Below are 20,520 nucleotides of genomic sequence, written 5' to 3'. Positions count from 1 at the left end.
AATCGTTAATTTAGTCACAATTAAGGAATAAAATCAATGTAATCTGATTCTCATAACTAATTGCTAATAAATAGAAAATTATCTTTTATTAAAATCACATTTTAGCAATAAATGAAAAATATATTTACAGATTGTATATTAATGTTTTGTCACGAAAATAGAAACTAACTATTAAAAATCAACCGCTGAAATCTTCAAAATCCACACGTCAAAAATTCAAAAAAACACGATAATTACTTTTCTAATCGGTTTGATTCAAAATTAAAAAAAAAATGCCCAAATTATAATTAGCAGCCGAATTAATAAGGGCAAATGTGTAAAAAAAGTCAATTAATGAGATTATTAACGAAAGATTGGCTAAAACACAATTGTCAGCATTTACGTGATTTATGTTGCCAATTTTTTGTAAAAAAAAAAAAAAAAAAAAAAGCATATATGGACGGACTTTGGTTCATAAAATGAGATCACTAAAACAGTATGATAAGATGAACCGGACGTGGTTCGAGTCACACGGTTAACCCATAAATCATGAATAAATTTAAAAATAAAAAACTTTGAAAATATGACATATAATTGATAACTCTCCACTATGTAAAAAGCCCTCGCTCATTTATCGTCGTTCGTGCCTCTCTCCGCCTTTATCACCGGTCATTTCTCTCCTCTGATTTCTCGCCGAGCCGCGTTCGTCAATTCGGTACGGTCGTTTATTGAGAGCTAAGCTTAATTTTCTGAGCTACCGATTCCTATTTTCCATGGTGTGTTTGTGAGCAACGATTATAAAGTTCTTGAGAGCATTTTGGCTACGACTGAACTGAAACTTTTGCCAGTTATAACGTTTTGATCGAATTCGAAAACAGAACCAAAAACCGAACTTCATTTGGTATACCGAAATTCGAAATTGGATAAATGAGCCAGTTTTTCGGTCTTATTTTTTGAAAAGCCGAAAGAACTGAATAGAAACCCCAAATCGAAGAAGTTTTTCATCTTTTATACCTAAGTTACAGGCATGCAAGGGTGTTGTCTGCAGTTTTCCGGTGCCCTCGTCCCTAGGATAAACCCCGTGGAACTGCGCAGAACACGGTTTGTCTCTCTCGCCAGACCTTCGTCTCTTCACAACCCAACCCAAAGACTCTCTATCAACACACGAAGCCGATTCCGTACGAAGTGCATGACCGTCGACCGTGTATCCCCACGACATTCGAATATCGAACCAGTTGTCAGTTCGCAGAGCAGCGACGACCAAGACCTTGAAAATGCGCAGTTCAGGCCAAGTATGTTCAAGAATAGGTTTCTTGACTTCGTGCGTTTGAGTTCAGTCGTCAATAACGCTGCCGAGTCGTTCTTCAAGAGTGAGATTCGGAGGAGGTTGTTCGTCACTGCGGTGTTGATTGTCGTTAGTCGCGTCGGGTATTTTATCCCTCTTCCCGGGTTTGACAGAAGGTTGATTCCCCAGGATTACCTCAGCTTTGTCTCCGGCTCAGTAGGTGAGTGTATATATATATATATATATATATATATATATATATATATATATATATATATACATATGTATATGAACATATGCTTTGTTACTGATGAGATTAACATTAAGGTAATGATTGTTCTTTTCTGTTTTGGTAGACGACCTTGGCGATTTTCAAGGAGAGCTCAAACTATCCCTGTTCCAGCTTGGTGTTGGTCCACAGATTATGGCATCAATTATCATGCAGGTTTGTTTTTCTTTCCCTTGTTCGGTTCTGTTTTTGTGTGAGATTAATTTTTTATTTATTTTCTTTTTGCGAAGCTTTGGGATTGCTAAAACATATATGCCTACAGATACTGCTCATATGCTTATTGTTTTGTGGTTTGTGTTTCACTTTCCTATTTGGCTGACCATAATGCCGATTCCTATGGAGTATATAATATAATCTCATAATCTTCATAACCTAAATTATGCTTAAGATCAACAAAATTGGATGAAACAGGTTCTCTGCCACATTCTGCCCTCTCTGGTGAAGCTGCGTAAAGAAGGATTAGATGCCCATGAAAAGATCAAGAGCTATATGTATGTGGAGTTTTCTTCTTTATCAGCGAGCCAAAGTTCTCGCTTCATGATTCTATGACAACAATAATTTGGTGGCCACTGTTTTTACTAAAATTTCTTAAACCAAGAGGTTCTTTTTTTATTTTTTTATTTTTATTTTATGTATTGTAGATGGTGGATGTCGCTTGGATTTGCAATATTGGAGGGCTTGGTTATTTCTTGTTATTCACTTCCATACTCAATTTTTGTTGCCAGCCACAGGTAATGTATATACAGCAATGATAGTGTTTTTATTATTATACTTTAAACAGACCATCGAACTGGCAATGATGAATTATATCTTTTAGTTGTTCTCTGTGGAGTAACATGGATTAATAATTTGCCAGTATATGTGTCTTATAACCATTTATTCGTGTGCACACCCTTAATACTTTATTTAATTATTTATTTCTATTTTCTTCATCATTAACAGGTGTATCATCTTAAACACAGCAGATTTTCTTGCTACACTGAGGTTACTTTTTTAAAGCCTGTTGTTTAAGAGTAACAGAATTATTTATCTTGCAGAGTCAAGCACGTTCTTATGACTACTCTGTTGTTGGTGTGTGGAGCAATGACAATAACTTGGATCTGTGATACCATCTCAGAATCTGGATTTGGTATTAGTCTGTACGTTTTTATATGATACGCAGCTTAATACTTGCTTACAGCTATTCTAGTTTTTTGTTTTTTTTTTTCCCTCACGGATCTTGGTTTAACTGTGCTTTTAGTCTAAGAACTTGTAAATTTATTATTACAGGTCAAGGGTCAAGTTTGATCATATGTATTGGAATATTGATGGGCTACACAGAAATGCTATACAACATGGTGTCTCGGCTATCAGGCATGCGACTTTCTTCTTCTTTTCTAACAAAAAAACTCCTTTATTTGATGATTGAATCAATTCCCTAAAGAATAGGACAAGAAGTCTTTCAAAAATGAATGACAAACTTAAAAGAACAAGAGTAATACATAGATCTTATCGAGGGATGCTGGATGCGGCTTATCAACCTGAAGCTTTGGGATTAGGCTGTTCCAAACTCCAGCAAGAAATAGCCAGCGGAAAAAAAAAAACGTGTTTGATATCTTCTTCTGTCTCTTTACTAAGATGCACCTATTCAGCCTTAACGAAATGTGGGGCTCCTTTTCTGAATTCCTTCTAAGGTGTTGACTATTCTCAGGGACAAGAGCCCCCAAAGTTCTTAATTTTTCTAAGAGAGAGGGACATGGCTTTAGCTGAGAACTCTTCTGTGTCTTGGATGCTGTCCCAAATAGTGGCTGGTTCTAGAAATTCCAACAGTTCTGCTATTTAATTCAGCTCACGACCACTGATGCTTCTAGGGAAATTCAAGTCTCAATCAACCTGACTTGGTATATCTTTGTTGAGGATTTCAAAGTTTTTTTGATTGCCGGTTCTAGATTTCCAAGAGTTTTGCAATTTCATTCAGCTTGTGACCAGTGAGTCTACTAAGGGAATTTCAAGTCCCAATCAGACTTGGTATATCTTCGTTGATGATTACAAAGTTTTTTATGGAAGCATCAGGTAAAAGGCTAGAGGATGAGATGAAAAAACTATCTCGGGTCCTATCTCATAAGCATTTAGACGAGACCGCAAAATTATCAATCAAATAATACTGGGTCCTGGCCATTACATACTTCGAAGATTAGGGGATGAAATGGTCACAACAAGTCCAAACAAATTACAGTTAATAGATTTGTGGAATAGTGTTAAGGGCTATTCTTGGGACCTTCGTTTCGATTCCCCCTGGATGCAAAAATTGGGGCACTGGGTCAGTTTCCCGGTTGATAATGCCATGCCTTGTTTTTAGTCTGATCATCATGGATATTAAAAAAAAAAATTGTGGAACACCCGGTATTCCTGTCCAGAATTTACGCTTTCATCTTGATCAAGCGTTTTGAATACATATTGCAGGAAATGCAATGGCATGGTGCCCCTATGTACTAGGTCTCTTAGGTGTTTTCACGGTAGTGACCATGTCCGCAGTTGTTGTAACAGAAGGCTGCAGAAAGGTTAAGCTACAGTACTACGGTTTTAAACTTGCGTCCGCTGCCAGGTAATACATTTTTTTAATATCCAATAGTCCTATTTGCTCTTCAAAGAATCTGTTTTGATCCCGTATTTGCAAATCATGTTCCTTTGTTGCCATTTACTAATCCATATTTGACACGTCATGGAGGTATTGCCCCATACTTATTGTATAAAAAAAAAATTTCTTCTTAAAAAAATTATAAATGTGGCACAAGCTGGTTGGCGCTACCTTCTGAAGCTTTTGTTATCAGACTTGGTTGTTATGGTTGGCACTTTTTTATTTTATTTTATTTTACTTGGCTTGCTTTATGAATAGAGATGATTCCCCAACGACTGAGGTCGAGCCGTATATTCCTTTCAATATCAATCCAGCAGGAATGCAGCCGGTTCTGACGACTAATTATCTGTTGGCTGTTCCAGCTATTCTTGCCAGGTTCTGTCAACCTCTACTGATTTAAATTTATGATTATATATTTCTGCGCATGTAATTTCCTTTCACTTGTTATTTCGTCAAGTTTTTGGGTTGGGGTCCTCTATATACAAAAGAAAGAACGATTCAACTCGACCTTTTTACTTATTCGTCTTTCTTCTGGAATTTTGTTGTCTGTTTGCAGTCTTCTTGGTTCGCCTTTCTGGGTGCGTGTTAGAGAGGTACTGAATCCTGAAACTTCTATCGGTGCAAGTCCTTGGGTGTTCTACTCAATATATGCCTTCTTTGTCTTCCTGTTCAATATATTTGACATTGTAAGTTCTTTTTTTTTTTTTTTTTTTTTTTTTTTTTTTTTTTTTTTTTTTCCTTTCTAGAATTGCTTTTGCTATGTACATTAAATAAGTCTATCAATTTTTTTTTCTCTCTTTAACATTTCTGATATGTCTGGTAATTGCATTGTTTAGGCTAATTTGCCTAAAGAAATATCAGATTACTTGAACAAGATGGGTGCAAGGATACCTAGTATAAAACCTGGGAAGGCCACTATTGAATACCTCACAAAAATTCAGGCTTCGACGCGCTTCTGGGGTCTGTTTACCATCTTAAAGTTTATTTTGTTCTAATGTACTAGAATATAAAGGATAATTTTTCCTCTTAGGCATTTGAAGGCAAGTTTATTTACTTATTTATTTTTGGTGCTGTCCATTCTGTGTGAATAATTGCAGGGGGTGTTCTGTTAAGTATTTTGGCAACCACATCGACCATACTTGACCATTACTTGCGTCGTATCAATGCCGGGTTTGCTATTGGCTTCACATCCGTCTTAATTATTGTAAGAATACATTTGACCGTAATCCTTTATAAGTATCTCAGATTTGTTTATCTTGTTGGCATATATCGTGGCAAATCTTTTCTTGGTTTCATCTTTGCTGGAAAAATATCTTCTGCAAATGTGTCTATTGCTAGATTTTACTTCACAATTCTTTTGTTCAACACAAAGTGATTTGGAAAAAGAAAAAAAGAAAAAAGAAAAAAAAATTATCCTTCGGCGACTCATGATACCTAGGACTGACACTTCTTGTTCAGGTTGGTTCCATTATTGAGCTGAGAAGATCTTACCAAGCTTACAATGTAATGCCGAGCTTAAGCAAAGCTTTGAGGCGGTATGGTGTATGACACAAAAAAAACGGGAGCAGAGATTGGGTATGAATATTTTGTGCTATTCACCGACGCAGAATGATAAATCCGCACCGCCCTTGTCTTGGGGAGCTACATTCTTCGGACAACATCCCGTTGAGCAGTGTTGGTCGTCTTCGAAAATTTCTTGCAAAAGTGTCCATGCTGTTGAAACCAAATTTATGGTGTTATAGAGGTTTCCCAAGGAAGGGAAGAAGTTTTGGTTGTGTGGGAAAAAAGCACCTTGAAGCATATCATTTTTTGTATAAAAAAAAAAAATGTACTGTAGATCAAGCACATTGCATTGACCTATAACTTAGGTGATCAGATACATAGAAATTAAAATGTAGATACTCTGTATGTGTTAGTTCTTGGCATTCGTCGTCCAATTTGAATTGATTTGATTGTTTAAAGAGCAGTGATAGCCAACAGCGTATCGGTGCAAAACAACGTAGAAAATTGTGGGAAAAAATATATGGGCCGTACCACCAAGGCTGTGGGTCCCACTCCATGTTTTCACTGCAATGTTGCCGATGTTAAAAATTTAATTCTCTTGTTTAAAGACTAAGGGGTAAGCTGTTTGTTGTTTAATGCCTGTTTCGATGTTTTATTTATTTTATTCTTTTTCATTTGTGGTATAATTGTTTAAACCAATCTGGTTCAAACTGTTTTAAACAGCTTAGAATGGACCGTTATGGGCTGTTTGGACCGTTTTAATCCGTTTAAACCGTTTAGATCGGTCTGTTTTAAACCGTTTATACCGTTTTATATTATAACAACCATTATAAAATATATATATAAATTCATATTTGCACAAACTTGAGAAACTCATACACAGGCATTAAATTATTTAAACACATCACAAATATTATACACCAATAACACAACTTGGATGACTTTTTTTATTATTATTTTGGAATATCAATCAGAAGGATATTCATATTGATATTGGAGAAAGATGAAACCATAGAAAAAAAAAAGAACATGGAAGAACTGATACCTAATTTAGGGTTGGATTTAAGTTTTTATTTATTTTTATTTTAATAAATCGATCCGGTCCGATTTGGACTGGGGTGCAAAAATAAAAAAATCGGATTGGACCGTTTGTTATGAATAGACCCGAACAAATCGGATGAAAAAAATCGCTTTAAACCGGACAAACAGTCTAAAAACCATTGATCCGGTCCGATTTACAGTTCTTACGATTTTTTTGTGCCGTCCTACTTTTTGGACAAATTTTTGCTATTTTACAAATCTTTTAATTTTAATAAGCTATTTAACTATAACAATTTTTTTTTTTTTTTGGTGGGAAAAAAATCCGTGTCCCCCCATATTAGAGTGTTTAAAATTAAAAGGTAAGAGACGTTTCTCTTCTCATCTTCTCCGACGAACCGAAACCGAAGCGTTTGGACAGCCATGGAGGGTCAGGGCAGCACCGAGCTGGAGACCAACGCGGACTGCGCGGTGATCAAAACCGCCGCAGAATCTCTCGACACTTCCATGATCTTTCACATTATCACCGAAGTCTCCGGATTCGTGCTTTACATGCACCAGCAAATCCCTTCGTAAGTCACTCCTTCCCCAAATCGCTCCTGTTTCGTTCCCAGGAAGATCAGAAAAACCCTAATTCACCAGTTCGGAATCCGATTCCGATTTCCTTCGTTTAGCGTCTTGCAACAGATCACTCTTGAATTCGACACTCGGTGTGAAGAATTGAATGGATTGGTTCGTTTCTAAGCCGAAGATATTTCCCTCTTTTTTTTTTTTTTTTTTTTTTTAGCAAAAATTAGGGTTCAAAATCCAGTCATATTTGCAATTGAGCCCGTTTTGTGGCACTTGTTTCAGGAAGCCGAGCTCGCACAAACCCTAGAGAAGGCGTCTCTACGAAGAAAGTGCATGAGTCAAATGAGAGAGACCAGGCTGGGAATCAGAAGATTCGAGAAGCTGATGCGTTGCATTTCCGACGTTGAAAAAGCGCTCAAGGTAGTGATCAGCGAAGTCCATGGAATCGAACGAGTGGTATTGGCTCTCGGAGCCAGTCCGATGCGGCCTCAACATGTTTATGAGCTCTCATTTTCGCCGAATAGATCTCTGCCTGTTGATCCGCCGGAGTTCAACAAAACCAGAGCAGCCGATGCGATTTCGAAAAGGGTTGTTTATCAAATTCTCTTAAAAAGGAAGTAATAATTCAATTTCTCTAACAGCAAAATTTCGTTTAATTTGCAGGTTATCCGGGCATTGATCTCAAAGGGCGCTGGCTCGGGTTCTTATCAAGGTGATTTTCCTAAGCATGGTTTTGATATATATATGTTCTTTCTTCTTAACTACGTAGTATTTTTTATTGTGATTTTGGTTACCATTTGAATACTCTATAAATTAAACTTCCTCAGGAACATCTAAGTTGTATCTATTGGTCAAAGCTCCATTGTCATTCAGCCAGCCCCTTCATTTTCTCCCGAAACGTGATTTCAGATACAACAAGAAGGTGATCTCGAAGAGTATCAGAAATGGAGGACAAAATATTTAATGATGCATTAGGAGAAAAGTGCAATTTGGTTTTCTTTCCAAAGATCACTTGAAATTTTGCATCTCGTCGATGGGTTATGTCTACGCGGATAGTTTTATCGATAAAGTGAATTTTTGTTTTCCCTCACAGATTGTGCCATTTAGAGTAGGGATGGCAATTTCGTGTTCGTGTCGTAATCGTGTTGTGTTAATCGTGTTTGCATAAATAATTGCTAGAACCAAATCCGACCATTTATTAATCGTGTTCAAAATCTAGATCCAAATCCGACCGTTTATTTTTTTTACAGATCCATAACCGTTTAAATTAAACCGTTTAATAGTCGTGTTAAATGAGTATTTAATCGTGTTTTAACCGTGTTTAGACATTCGGACTTAATTAATTGCGATATAATTGGGAAACTTGATAAACCAAGCCTTTTGTGAAACCACATATGAAAATAAAACCATGTTTTGGTACTCTTAGGAAAACCAAACATTTTTGCTTATGAAAAGTCAAAAATGCCCTCACCTTCCTTCTTCTTTCTTCCTGCAGTAACTGTTAAATGAGTTCAAGAAAATTGAAACAAAAACATAGAGCAAAACCCACGGGACCAAACCCACGAACGGCGAGAAAGGACGAAGCACGAACCGACGAAGCCCGAACCAGAGCGCCGACGCAAACCAGTCCTCCTCGTCGCCGCCATTTCGCCGTGGCCGCCGTGACCCATCCTCCACCGCGCGCTTCAGGCCGAGGAAAAGAGACGTCGCCGGGAGTCGCGAGGACGCCGGAGCAAGAGCGACCACCGAGGAAGGAGTGAGTGGTTGCCGGAGAATCTAATTCCGCGAAAATAAGGTGAGGAAGTCTCTTTCTCGGATGGATTTTCGAGCTAGGGTTTATAGCTCATAATTTGGGGATTTTGATTCCGGGATGATTTCTAAGCAATTGATAGTGTTTAGTTGATCTTTGGACCCGATTATTGATGTTGAGGACTTGAAATTGGTGATTGGTTTCGGATTTCTTGGTTGTGGTGTGAATTTGGCCGAATTTGTGAAAAAGAAAAACTGTTTGAACTGCCTCTGTAAATCGACGTGGACAGACCGATATGATCTGAGTTCTTATTTTTGGATATTTTTCATGGATAGTAGACTGTATGAGCTTTCTAAAATGACCAAGAACATGTAAATCCATTGAGTATTGAATGAGTTATGAATTTTCAAAGTTTGTGTTTCGCAGCAGTAAAACGGGATTTCCAGAATTGTAACAGTGAATTACGGGCTGTTTTTGAGATAGCTATTCTTGTCGTCTATATGCTTGTAATATCTCGTTACAAAGCTACATGAGTCTACTTTCATTTGCCGCTAGAATCAATCGATTTCAAGTTTTGTAGCTCGAGTTATGATGGCTTAAGCGCTAGTGGGTCAGGCTGTCGGGAATTCTTTTGACTTGTTTATGTTTGTCGAGGAAGACGACGATGATGATATCATGTGCGGACTTTCGGGTGCGACTTTGTCAGAAATGGGTAAGTTTTGATCTCTAATTCGATGATATTTTGTAAGAAATTTGTTTGATTTGCTGAAAAAATGAGTTTGGGTTCGTCATTTGGGATCCAGAAAAAAAAGTTCGAATTTTTTGTCTGTAATTTCGAACTTTATAGTTGTTATTTCGATTGCATTTCGAACTTTTTAACTTGTACAGATTTGACTTCTAATGTATACTTTTTAACTTCTAATGTATACTTTTTAACTTCTTAACAGGTCCAAACGTTAATATATGTTGTTTATTTGATGGTACTTGGGTGAACAAGAGAATGGTGAGGAAGACGACAATGATGATATCGGTAATAAGAAGTACGCCTTCAGCCATAGCGTCGTGTACTTTTCGTCAGTAGTATTGGATTTTATGTCTTGGATTTCAGACATTTCAGTTATTTTATGTCTTTGATTTCAGACTTTTCAGTTATTTTATGTATTTCAGACATTTCAGTCCTTTTATGTAATGGATTTCAGACTTTCCGGTTATTTATGTGTTGGATTTCAGATATTTCAGGTATTTTATGTAATGGATTTCAGACTTTTCAGTTATTTTATGTCGTGGATTTCAGACATTTCGGAAATTTTATGTAATGGATTTCATACTTTCCAGTTATTTATGTGTTGGATTTCATACATTTAAGTTATTTTATGTCTTTGATTTCAGACATTTCAGTTATTTTATGTCTTTGATTTCAAAACTTCCAGTTATTTATGTGTTGGATTTCAGACATTTAAGGTATTTTATGTAATGGATTTCAGACATTTCAGGTATTTTATGTAATGTATTTCAGACTTTTCAGTTATTTTATGTTGTGGATTTCAGACATTTCATAAATTTTATGTAATGAATTTCATACTTTCCAATTATTTATCTGTTGGATTTCAGACTTTTCACTTGTTTTATGTCTTTGATTTCAACATTTCAGTTCTTTTATGTAATGGATTTCAGACTTTTCAGTTATTTTATGTCTTTGATTTCAAAACTTCAAGTTATTTATGTGTTGGATTTCAGACTTTTCAGTTATTTTATGTCTTTGATTTCAGACATTTCAGTTCTTTTATGAAATGGATTTCATACATTTCAGGTATTTTATGTAATGGATTTCAGACTTTTCAGTTATTTTATGTCGTGGATTTTAGACTTTTCAGTTATTTTATGTCGTGGATTTCAGACTTTTCAGTTATTTTATGTCGTGGGTTTCATACTTTTCAGTTATTTTATGTCGTGGATTTTAGACTTTTCAGTTATTTTATGTCTTTGATTTCAGATATTTTAGTTCTTTTATGTAATTGATTTAAGCCATTTCAGTTATTTTATGTCTTTGATTTCAAAACTTCCAGTTATTTATGTGTTGGATTTCAGACATTTCAGGTATTTTATGTAATGGATTTCAGACTTTTCAGTTATTTTATGTCGTGGATTTCAGACATTTCAGTTATTTTATGTCTTTGATTTCAAAACATTACAAACTCAATTTTCATCCAAAAAACTAGTCTCCAAAACTACCAAAGTAATTATCATTAAACATTACAAACACAATTTTCATCCAAAAAACCCAATTCTCTTCGAAACTACACAATCCAACATAAAATAATTAAAAACCACAAACAACTTTGAAATTGAGAAAATAAACCATTAAATAAACCGATATCATCATCGTCGTCTTCCTCTCCATCAGATTGTTCACCCAAATACTATCAAATAAACAACATATATTAACGTTTGAACCTGTTAAAAAGTTAAAAAGTATACATTAGAAGTCAAATATTTACAAGTTAAAAAGTTCGAAATGCAATCGAAATAACAACTATAAAGTTCGAAATTACAGACAACAAATTCGAACTTTTTTTTCTGGATCCCAAATGACGAACCCAAACTCATTTTTTCAGCAAATCAAACAAATTTCTTACAAAATATCATCGAATTAGAGATCAAAACTTACCCATTTCTGACAAAGTCGCACCCGAAAGTCCACACATGATATCATCATCGTCGTCTTCCTCGACAAACATAAACAAGTCAAAAGAATTCCCGACAGCCTGACCCACTAGTGCTTAAGTCATCATAACTCGAGCTACAAAACTTGAAATCGATTGATTCTAGTGGCAAATGAAAGTAGACTCATGTAGCTTTCTAACGAGATATTACAAGCATATAGACGACAAGAATAGCTATCTCAAAAACAGCCCGTAATTCACTGTTACAATTCTGGAAATCCCGTTTTACTGCTGCGAAACACAAACTTTGAAAATTCATAACTCATTCAATACTCAATGGATTTACATGTTCTTGGTCATTTTAGAAAGCTCATACAGTCTACTATCCATGAAAAATATCCAAAAATAAGAACTCAGATCATATCGGTCTGTCCACGTCGATTTACAGAGGCAGTTCAAACAGTTTTTCTTTTTCACAAATTCGGCCAAATTCAAACCACAACCAAGATATCCGAAACCAATCACCAATTTCAAGTCCTCAACATCAATAATCGGGTCCAAAGATCAACTAAACACAATCAATTGCTTAGAAATCATCCCGGAATCAAAATCCCCAAATTATGAGCTATAAACCCTAGCTCGAAAATCCATCCGAGAAAGAGACTTCCTCACCTTATTTTCGCGGAATTAGATTCTCCGGCAACCACTCACTCCTTCCTCGGTGGTCGCTCTTGCTCCGGCGTCCTCGCGACTCCCGGCGACGTCTCTTTTCCTCGGCCTGAAGCGCGCGGTGGAGGATGGGTCACGGCGGCCACGGCGAAATGGCGGCGACGAGGAGGACTGGTTTGCGTCGGCGCTCTGGTTCGGGCTTCGTCGGTTCGTGCTTCGTCCTTTCTCGCCGTTCGTGGGTTTGGTCCCGTGGGTTTTGCTCTATGTTTTTGTTTCAATTTTCTTGAACTCATTTAACTGTTACTGCAGGAAGAAAGAAGAAGGAAGGTGAGGGCATTTTTGACTTTTCATAAGCAAAAATGCTTGGTTTTCCTAAGAGTACCAAAACATGGTTTTATTTTCAAATGTGGTTTCACAAAAGGCTTGGTTTATCAAGTTTCCCATATAATTATCAAAAACATAATATTCATAAGATAAGAATTATCGTCTTTCTTTTTGCACTAACTTCCGATACATCGACACTGAATCACGTGGCTAACTAATACTTTTGTTTTTCCTTTATTCTTTTCTTTATTTTTTCACACACAAAAATTTGGTAAAATATAAAAAAAAAAAAGGAGGGAAAATAATGAAGGGTAAAAGTAAACAAAATATTAAACTGAAATTTTATGGAGAATATGGAGGGAATGTTATGGAGGGATATCAAATCTAAATATTAGTCTAATTATTTATAGTTTCATGAAATAATAATATAAATTTATAATTATATGAATGTTTTATTTGGATAAAAATTAGATATTGAATTTGAAAAAAATGGAGGTAATAAGTCATTTTACTATAATTGAAATAAAATAAAATTGAATAGGATACAAATAAAATTGAATACGATACGTTATTATGAGACTATAGTTATTGTGATAGTCAAATTGAAATTGTGATTGTTCGATATGAATTGAATTAAATTGAAATCAAATAATATTGAATATGATACGTTATTATGAGACTATAGTTATTGTGATTGTGAGTTGAATTGAATTGAAATAAAATAAATTGAATATGATACGTTATTGTGAGATGATAGTTATTGTGATTGTGAATTGAATTGAATTAAAATCAAATAAAATTGAATATTGTACGTTATTATGAGATGATAGTTATTGTGATTGTTAATTGTCAATTGTGATTGTTCGATATGAATTGATTTGAAGTAAAACAAAATTGGAATATGATACGTTATTATGAGACTATAGTTATTGTGACTGTCAATTTTAAATTGTGATTTTTCAATATAAATTTAATTGAATTGAAATAAAACAAAATTGAATATGATACGTTATTATGAGATTATAGTTATTGAATTGAATTAAAATCATATAAAATTGAATATGATACGTTATTATAATATGATAGTTATTGTGATTGTGAATTGAATTGAATTAAAATCAAATAAAATTGAATATGATATGTTATAATGAGATGATAGTTATTGTGATTGTGAATTGTAATTGTCCGATATTAATTGAAATAAAACAAAATTAAATATGATACGTTATTATGAGACTATAGTTATTGTGGCTGTCAATTTTAAATTGTGATTTTTCAATATGAATTGAATTGAAATCCAATAAAATTTAATATGATACATTATTATAAGATGATAGTTATTGTGATTGTGAATTGAAATTATTAGATATGAATTGAATTGAAATAAAATAAAATTGAATATGATACGTTATTATGATATAATAGTTATTGTGATTGTCAATTTTAAATTGTGTTCTTTCAATATGAATTGATATTCAATAAAATTGAAAATGATACATTATTATGAAACTATTGTTATTGTGATTGTGAATCGTGATTGTTTGATATGAATTGAATTAAAATTGAAATGAAATAAAATTGAATTTAATATCTTATCTTATCATGATACTATAGTAATTGTGATTGTTCGATATGAATTGTAATTCTTATTGCTCGGGTTAAGTCAATTGGTATACTATTGACTATATGTTATCTTACATGAATTGATATTTATACGAATATACTTTATTTTATTACATCATATTTTCAAATATCTATTTTATATTTATAATTATAATTTTTTATATATATATAATTATAAATTTATAATTTTACATATATAATATTAATCGTGTTTAAATGGATCGTAATCGTGCTATTATTCGTAATCGTGTTAATTGGATCATATTCGTGCGGGTCGTAATCGTGTTTCGTGTCGACCATTTAATAATCGTGTTAATCGGCTTTTTATCGTGTTACCGTAACCGTGTCGTTTTAAACCATTATTTAATCGTGTTAGCGTGTTCGATCCAATTAAGAACCGATCCATTTATTGAGATCCAAATCCGCTTTAAATCGTGTCGTAACCGTTTCGTGTTCGTGTCCGGACCAAATTGCCACCCCTAATTTAGAGTGCACTTCAAGAGTAAAAACCTAGCTTTTGGAGAAACTGTAGCTAGTAATACCGACCCGGTTGGTTTAGCCGAGTCCGCTCAGAATGAATCAATCTGGTTAGAGACCCTTTTAGAACTTCAAAAGCACTGTTTCGTTTTCACAACGTTTGACTTGCTATATCTGTTAGTCTTTGTCTCATATGTTTTACAACTTCAAAAACATTTCGTTGCTCTTATTTCTGAACTTTTATTTATATCCGAGGCTTGTTATTTCAGGTTCCAATGTCGGCATGTGATCAAGGGCCAACCATTCAACGTGCAGCCTGAAGAATGAAAAGGCATTTTGGTGGGAAATGGGTTTGTGGAACTATAGTCTATAAGTAGGATATGCATTGTTAACGTTGAGTACCTTATGAACTAAGAAACGCTGATATTAATTATTGTTAGTTCTCCGACTCTGAGTATCTCCTGAAAATTCGGAATCAAATGCAGAGACAAATTCTAGATATTTCAAAGATAAAATGACAAAATCATCTCTACTTGAATTTAATGAGATGAAACAATGACAGAATTGCGTACTGTGCACTTAGTTTGGTGACAATAAAATACAAATTAAAAGCTTCGGTTAAGTCAGAATCTAGGAAACTAAAATTTATTTTTAGATTTATTTTCTTTTTAAAATATGCCCCCATCGCAAAAATATTTAAAAAAAAATCACCTAAAAAAATATTTAAAAGCTTATCACAAGCTATGGCAAACGTATTTAGTAACTTATGGGTTATGGCAAATCCTCGCAGCTTATCACAATCTGATTTGATAAAGTTATTGCAAAGCATTGCAATTCGCAATCTAGCAAAAAGCAATACAGAAGCACCCCCATCACAAATGTCTGAGGATTAAATTCCACCTAGATTTTGGCTGTTAATGAAACATATTTTTGCGCTCAATTTTTCCTTTATACCAAGATTTTAAAAATCTAACCAATTCTTAACTAATCCAAATTGAAAACATAAATATGTAACTATACCATATAGTCTACGAAAATGTACAAAAATAAGGTTGGATTGGATCACTAACCCGTAATTTAAAAATGAGAAAATGGTGGCAATAATACCCAATGTTTAATCAAACCATGACTTAAATACCCAATCTTTTTATTCTTTGGCAAAAATACCTAACGTTACTTGATTGCCATTCGTTACTACTAAGTCCGTTACTAATAAATTTGAACGGTCAAGATTAAACAATTAATAACAGACATGTAATATTATTATTACTATTATTATTATTATTATTATTATTATTATTATTATTATTATTATTAAGTAAAAGAGGAAAATGAATACACTGAGAAACGAAAAAAAAACAAAAAACAACGGAGGCCTAAAACCCCAAATCGACGAACACTAAAACCCTAATCGACGACAGATGTCAACGAACCAGCCTTTACCGACGATGTCAGATCAGGGTGATGGCGAGGAAGACAGATTTCGGCTTTTGGAAAATGAGTTTAATCATTCCGACGCGGAGGAGGGTCATAACCCAGAAGGCAGAGAATGGCGTGAGGTGTTGAATGAAATCTGCAACGTCGAAGCGGCCGACGATGAAGAATCTGATGGCGTGGGATCAGAGAGTTGTCTCGATAGTCTCTGCAGCGATGACGAGGATGGTGAGCAGGTGTCAAAGAAGAGTAGGAGAGAGTTCAACCCTCGATTAAGTCTTAACAATTTTCAGTTCAAATTAGGTATGGAATTTCCTTCTATGGTTCATCTGAGGCATGTTTTGAAGGAAGTGTTCATTCTGAATAATCGGGAGTACAAGATTGTGGTGAATGACACAATGCGGTTAAGGGCTAAGTGCAATGCCGAGGGTTGCAAATGGCTCTTGTATGCTCGGCTGCAGGGATCGGAGAAGAAGTCAGTAAGAGTAAATACTTTGAATGATAACCATGAGTGCGGAATAGTCTTCAACAATAAGCATGTCACGAGTCCTTGGCTAGCTGATCGCTTCCTAGAGCAGTTTAGAATGAATCCTAACTTGGATTACAAGTGCTTCAAGGAAATGAGTGCTGCGTCCAATTTTTGTCACGTCTCGAGTCCGGTGTTCTACTCGGCGAGGAGATTCGCTCTTCAGAAATTAGAGGGCTCGATAAAAGAACAATATGCAATTCTCGATGACTATTGCAAACAGCTCCAATCCACAAACCCAGGTACCACAGCTATTCTTAAGACTAATCTAGTTGAAGAAAAAAGAGTATTTGAAAGGGTTTACATTTGTTTAACGGCTTGTAAGGACGGGTTCAACAAAGGTTGTAGGCCGATCATAGGGTTTGACGGCTGTTTTCTTAAGGGTTTTAGCAAAGGAATGATACTTGCTGCTATTGGTCTTGACGCCAATAACTCTCAATTTCCAATAGCCTTTGCCGTGGTCGAGAAGGAAAACACATCATCGTGGACTTGGTTTATGTACTTGTTGAGGGAGGACTTGCAAGTCGATAATCCAAGCCGATTCACTATGATGAGTGATAGACAAAAAGGATTGGAGAAGGCTTTAGGAGAAGTGTTTCCCGGGGCTGAAATTCGTTTTTGTGTGAGACACTTGCACTCAAATTTCAAAAAAGAACATGGGGGTTTATTGCTCAAACAAATGTTGTGGGCTTGTGCAAGAGCTACTACACGGGAAGACTTTACGAAGCGGATGCAAGAGTTGAAAGATGAAGATTCGAAGGCACATGAATGGTTGATGAAGAAAGATCCGAGGGAATGGACCAAGTCACATTTTAGAGTGGACGTCAAGAGTGATATGCTTCTCAACAACATGTGTGAGACATTCAACTCGGTGATCATGCCAGCTCGCGATAAGCCAATTGTGACTATGCTAGAAAAAATTAGAGATTGGCTTATGCGTCGATTTGCAAATAAGAGAGTGGAAGTTCATAAATGGAGAGAAGATGTCGGTAAACGCATCCTAAAAATCATTGAGACCAATAAGAATGTGACAAGGTATGATCTTTTCTTCAATTCTTATAAGTATTTGTGTGTTTGTGTGTTTGATTCTCTGTGTTTTTGTGTGTTTGTGTGAGTGTGATTGTGATTGTGTATTTGTGTTTGATTCTCTGTGTATTTGTGTGTGTGTGAGTGTGATTTTGATTGTGTATTTGGCCGTGTGTATTTGTGTCATTGTGTTTGTGGCCGTGTGTATTTGTGTTTGTGGGCGTGTGATTGTGTGTTTGTGTGTTTGATTCTCTGTGTTTTTGTGTGTTTGTGTGAGTGTGATTGTGTATTTGGCCGTGTGTGTATTTGTGTTTTTGGCCGTGTGTGATTGTGTTTGTGGCTGTGTGTATTTGTGTTTATTCTCAGATATTGTCAGGCAACCTTCGCCGGTAATGGGAAGTTTCAAGTCACTTTCCTAGGGTCCGAACAATTTGTGGTTGACTTGCGAGCCAAGGTATGTACTTGCAGGTTATTTCAATTAACTGGGATACCATGTGGGCATGCCTTGGCTTGCATATGGTCATCGGGTCTTAAGCACATGGAGTTTATTGACGACTGGTACAAGAAGGAAGCGTTCACAGCTGCGTACTTGGGGATTATCGAGCCGATGACCAGTCCGGACAAGTGGCCAGAAGTTGGCCTAAACCCGATACTTCCACCCCCTGACCAGCCAATGCCTGGAAGACCAAAAAAAAAAGAGAAACAAATCAAATGATGAAGTACCACCCGGTTTTGGTCCATTCCCTGAGCATATACACAAAATATCGAGAAAAGGGCAAGTAAATCGATGCAGTAACTGTAAGCAACAAGGCCATTCAAGGGTCACGTGTCATAACACAATTGTAGAACAGGTAAAATTCATTGCTAAACTCATTTAGTCTATATTTTATAGAGTGCTGCAAAATCTGATTCAATGTATTTTTTTTTATTTGCAGACTCAACAAGTGAAGAAAAGGGGTCGACCTGTCAAGGCCAATCCAAGCCCGGCGACTATTAAACGAGCCGAGAGAAGGAAAAGGCAGAAACAAGCCGAACAAGCCAAGTCCCAACCCTCTCAATCTTGTAATTAGAAGGAAAATGTACTTTACAGGTCTTTTTTGGGTTTAGAACCTGTTTGGTTTGTTTACAGGTCTTTGACATGTCTTTTGGTATGTTAACATGTCTTTTTTGGGATTAAAACCCGATTGATATGTTTACAGGTCTTTTTTTGGGTTAAAAGTGATGTATTTAGGATCTGAAAATGATGTAATTAGAACATGTTTGGTATGTTTACATGTCTTTTTGGTATTATGTAAAGTCTGATTTTCAGATATTGAAAATGAAGCTCTTTTCCTCACTGATTTATACAGTCCAATTTATTGATTTACAAGTCTATGTTTACTGATATACATGTCTTATTTATTGCCTTTGCCACACAAATATGTAAACAGACATGTACATAACCATTAACCATTAGCAATATATTACGACCACACAGATTTGTCATCGCCTGAAAATGTAAACGGTTTACAGGTCCGATTTAAACCATGACAGATATGAAAATGTACATAACCATAACACAGAATTGCATAGCCTTCTAAAACATAGACCACAACCATAACACAGACTTGCATTGCCTTCTAAAACACAGACCATAACCATAACACATAACCCATAACCTATAACCCATAACCTAGTACCAGTACATCAAAATACAGACCACAACCATAACCCAAAACACTCTGAAACATCCGAAATTCCTCTGATTCTCTGAGTTCCGAGTATCCTTGTTAAGGTCTCCGAGTTCATTCACTTCTTGGTTAAGTCCTCTGATTCTCGCATTCTCAATTCGTAAACTCTCGTTCTCATTTCGTAATCTCTCGTTCTCATTTCGTTCTTCACTGATTCTTCTGATGAGTCCTGGGATCACTTCCTTTGATCTCCTGCATATTTCAGGGTCAATCCACACAAAAAAACTGCAAGCTCCATTTCTCTGCAAAAATAAATCAATTCTCAACAGAAAAAGTGAACGCCGTCCACGCTGGGGTTGATAAAAAAATCAAGCTCCATTTCAGTGGCAATTTCGAACACCTTACCTTGTAGCAATTTCGAAATCTCCTCCCTGGGTTTAACTCCGTCCACGCTGTCCTTTGGACCCACGGAATGCCACAGTGGCAATTTCGTTCAGAAATCCCAACCGAAGCCGAGTTCGTCTGCACTGAGCCTTCGCGATAACTCCGACCACTCCTCCGGGTCGAACTCGACGACTCGTCTTCCATCGTTGAAAGTTTCTATCTCAGAAATTAGAAGAAGAAGAAGAAGAAGAAGAAGAAGAAGAAGAAGAAGAAGACACGACGAATACACAAGAAGGTCACGCGCAATTGGAAATTTTTTGGGGGTTTAGGGTTCGAGTTTTTTATTTAGGGTGATGTTTTGATTTTGGGGATTTCGAATAAAACCCTTCTCTATTATATTTAGGGTATTAAATTTATTTTATCACATTTTCTCGAAACAAAATAGTTAGATTTAATCAGATACTGGACACGTGTATCTCCGTTTTATTAGTAACGGACTTAGTAGTAACGGATGGCAATCAAGTAACGTTAGGTATTTTTGCCAAAGAATAAAAAGATTGGGTATTTAAGTCATGATTTGATTAAACATTGGGTATTATTGCCACCATTTTCTCTTTAAAAATTATACTAGACAAGGCGTTAAGATGAGGTACAATTATTAGCGATGATGAAAGATAAGAGAGAGAGAGATTG

The 20,520-nt window shown here is 35.6% G+C and overlaps 2 protein-coding genes, 1 long non-coding RNA gene and 1 pseudogene across 3 annotated transcripts; all 4 read left to right on the top strand.

Moving 5' to 3' along the window:
* Window positions 1–590: 590 nt before the first annotated feature.
* Window positions 591–5,941, top strand: SCY2 (SecY protein transport family protein). Its single transcript, XM_089624672.1, has 12 exons — window positions 591–1,484; window positions 1,621–1,709; window positions 1,965–2,044; window positions 2,195–2,284; window positions 2,591–2,682; window positions 2,823–2,906; window positions 3,996–4,137; window positions 4,429–4,545; window positions 4,727–4,856; window positions 5,007–5,130; window positions 5,268–5,374; window positions 5,629–5,941. The coding sequence occupies exons 1-12, from the start codon at window positions 1,007–1,009 to the stop codon at window positions 5,716–5,718; spliced, it is 1,623 nt and encodes a 540-aa protein (XP_089480798.1). The 5' UTR covers window positions 591–1,006; the 3' UTR covers window positions 5,719–5,941.
* A 1,081-nt stretch (window positions 5,942–7,022) lies between these two features.
* Window positions 7,023–8,388, top strand: LOC149388531 (uncharacterized). Its single transcript, XM_089622458.1, has 6 exons — window positions 7,023–7,283; window positions 7,386–7,443; window positions 7,564–7,869; window positions 7,945–7,993; window positions 8,109–8,216; window positions 8,375–8,388. The coding sequence occupies exons 1-6, from the start codon at window positions 7,135–7,137 to the stop codon at window positions 8,386–8,388; spliced, it is 684 nt and encodes a 227-aa protein (XP_089478584.1). The 5' UTR covers window positions 7,023–7,134.
* Window positions 8,389–8,794: 406 nt separating this feature from the next.
* Window positions 8,795–10,034, top strand: LOC149388530 (uncharacterized). The gene is made up of 3 exons (XR_016301052.1): window positions 8,795–9,076; window positions 9,612–9,743; window positions 9,979–10,034. It is a non-coding gene; the product is annotated as an uncharacterized LOC149388530 (long non-coding RNA).
* A 6,771-nt stretch (window positions 10,035–16,805) lies between these two features.
* Window positions 16,806–18,910, top strand: LOC149388529 (uncharacterized; annotated as a pseudogene).
* The last annotated feature ends 1,610 nt before the right edge of the window (window positions 18,911–20,520 follow it).

Source organism: Urtica dioica, chromosome 8 (assembly GCF_054948205.1).
Source record: "Urtica dioica subsp. dioica isolate 48M chromosome 8, U.dioica_male_clone48M_v1_H2, whole genome shotgun sequence".
NCBI classification, from domain to species: Eukaryota; Viridiplantae; Streptophyta; class Magnoliopsida; order Rosales; family Urticaceae; genus Urtica; species Urtica dioica.
The sequence above is the reverse complement of the archived record's forward strand: the minus strand, read 5'-3'. Positions and strand labels throughout refer to the sequence as shown.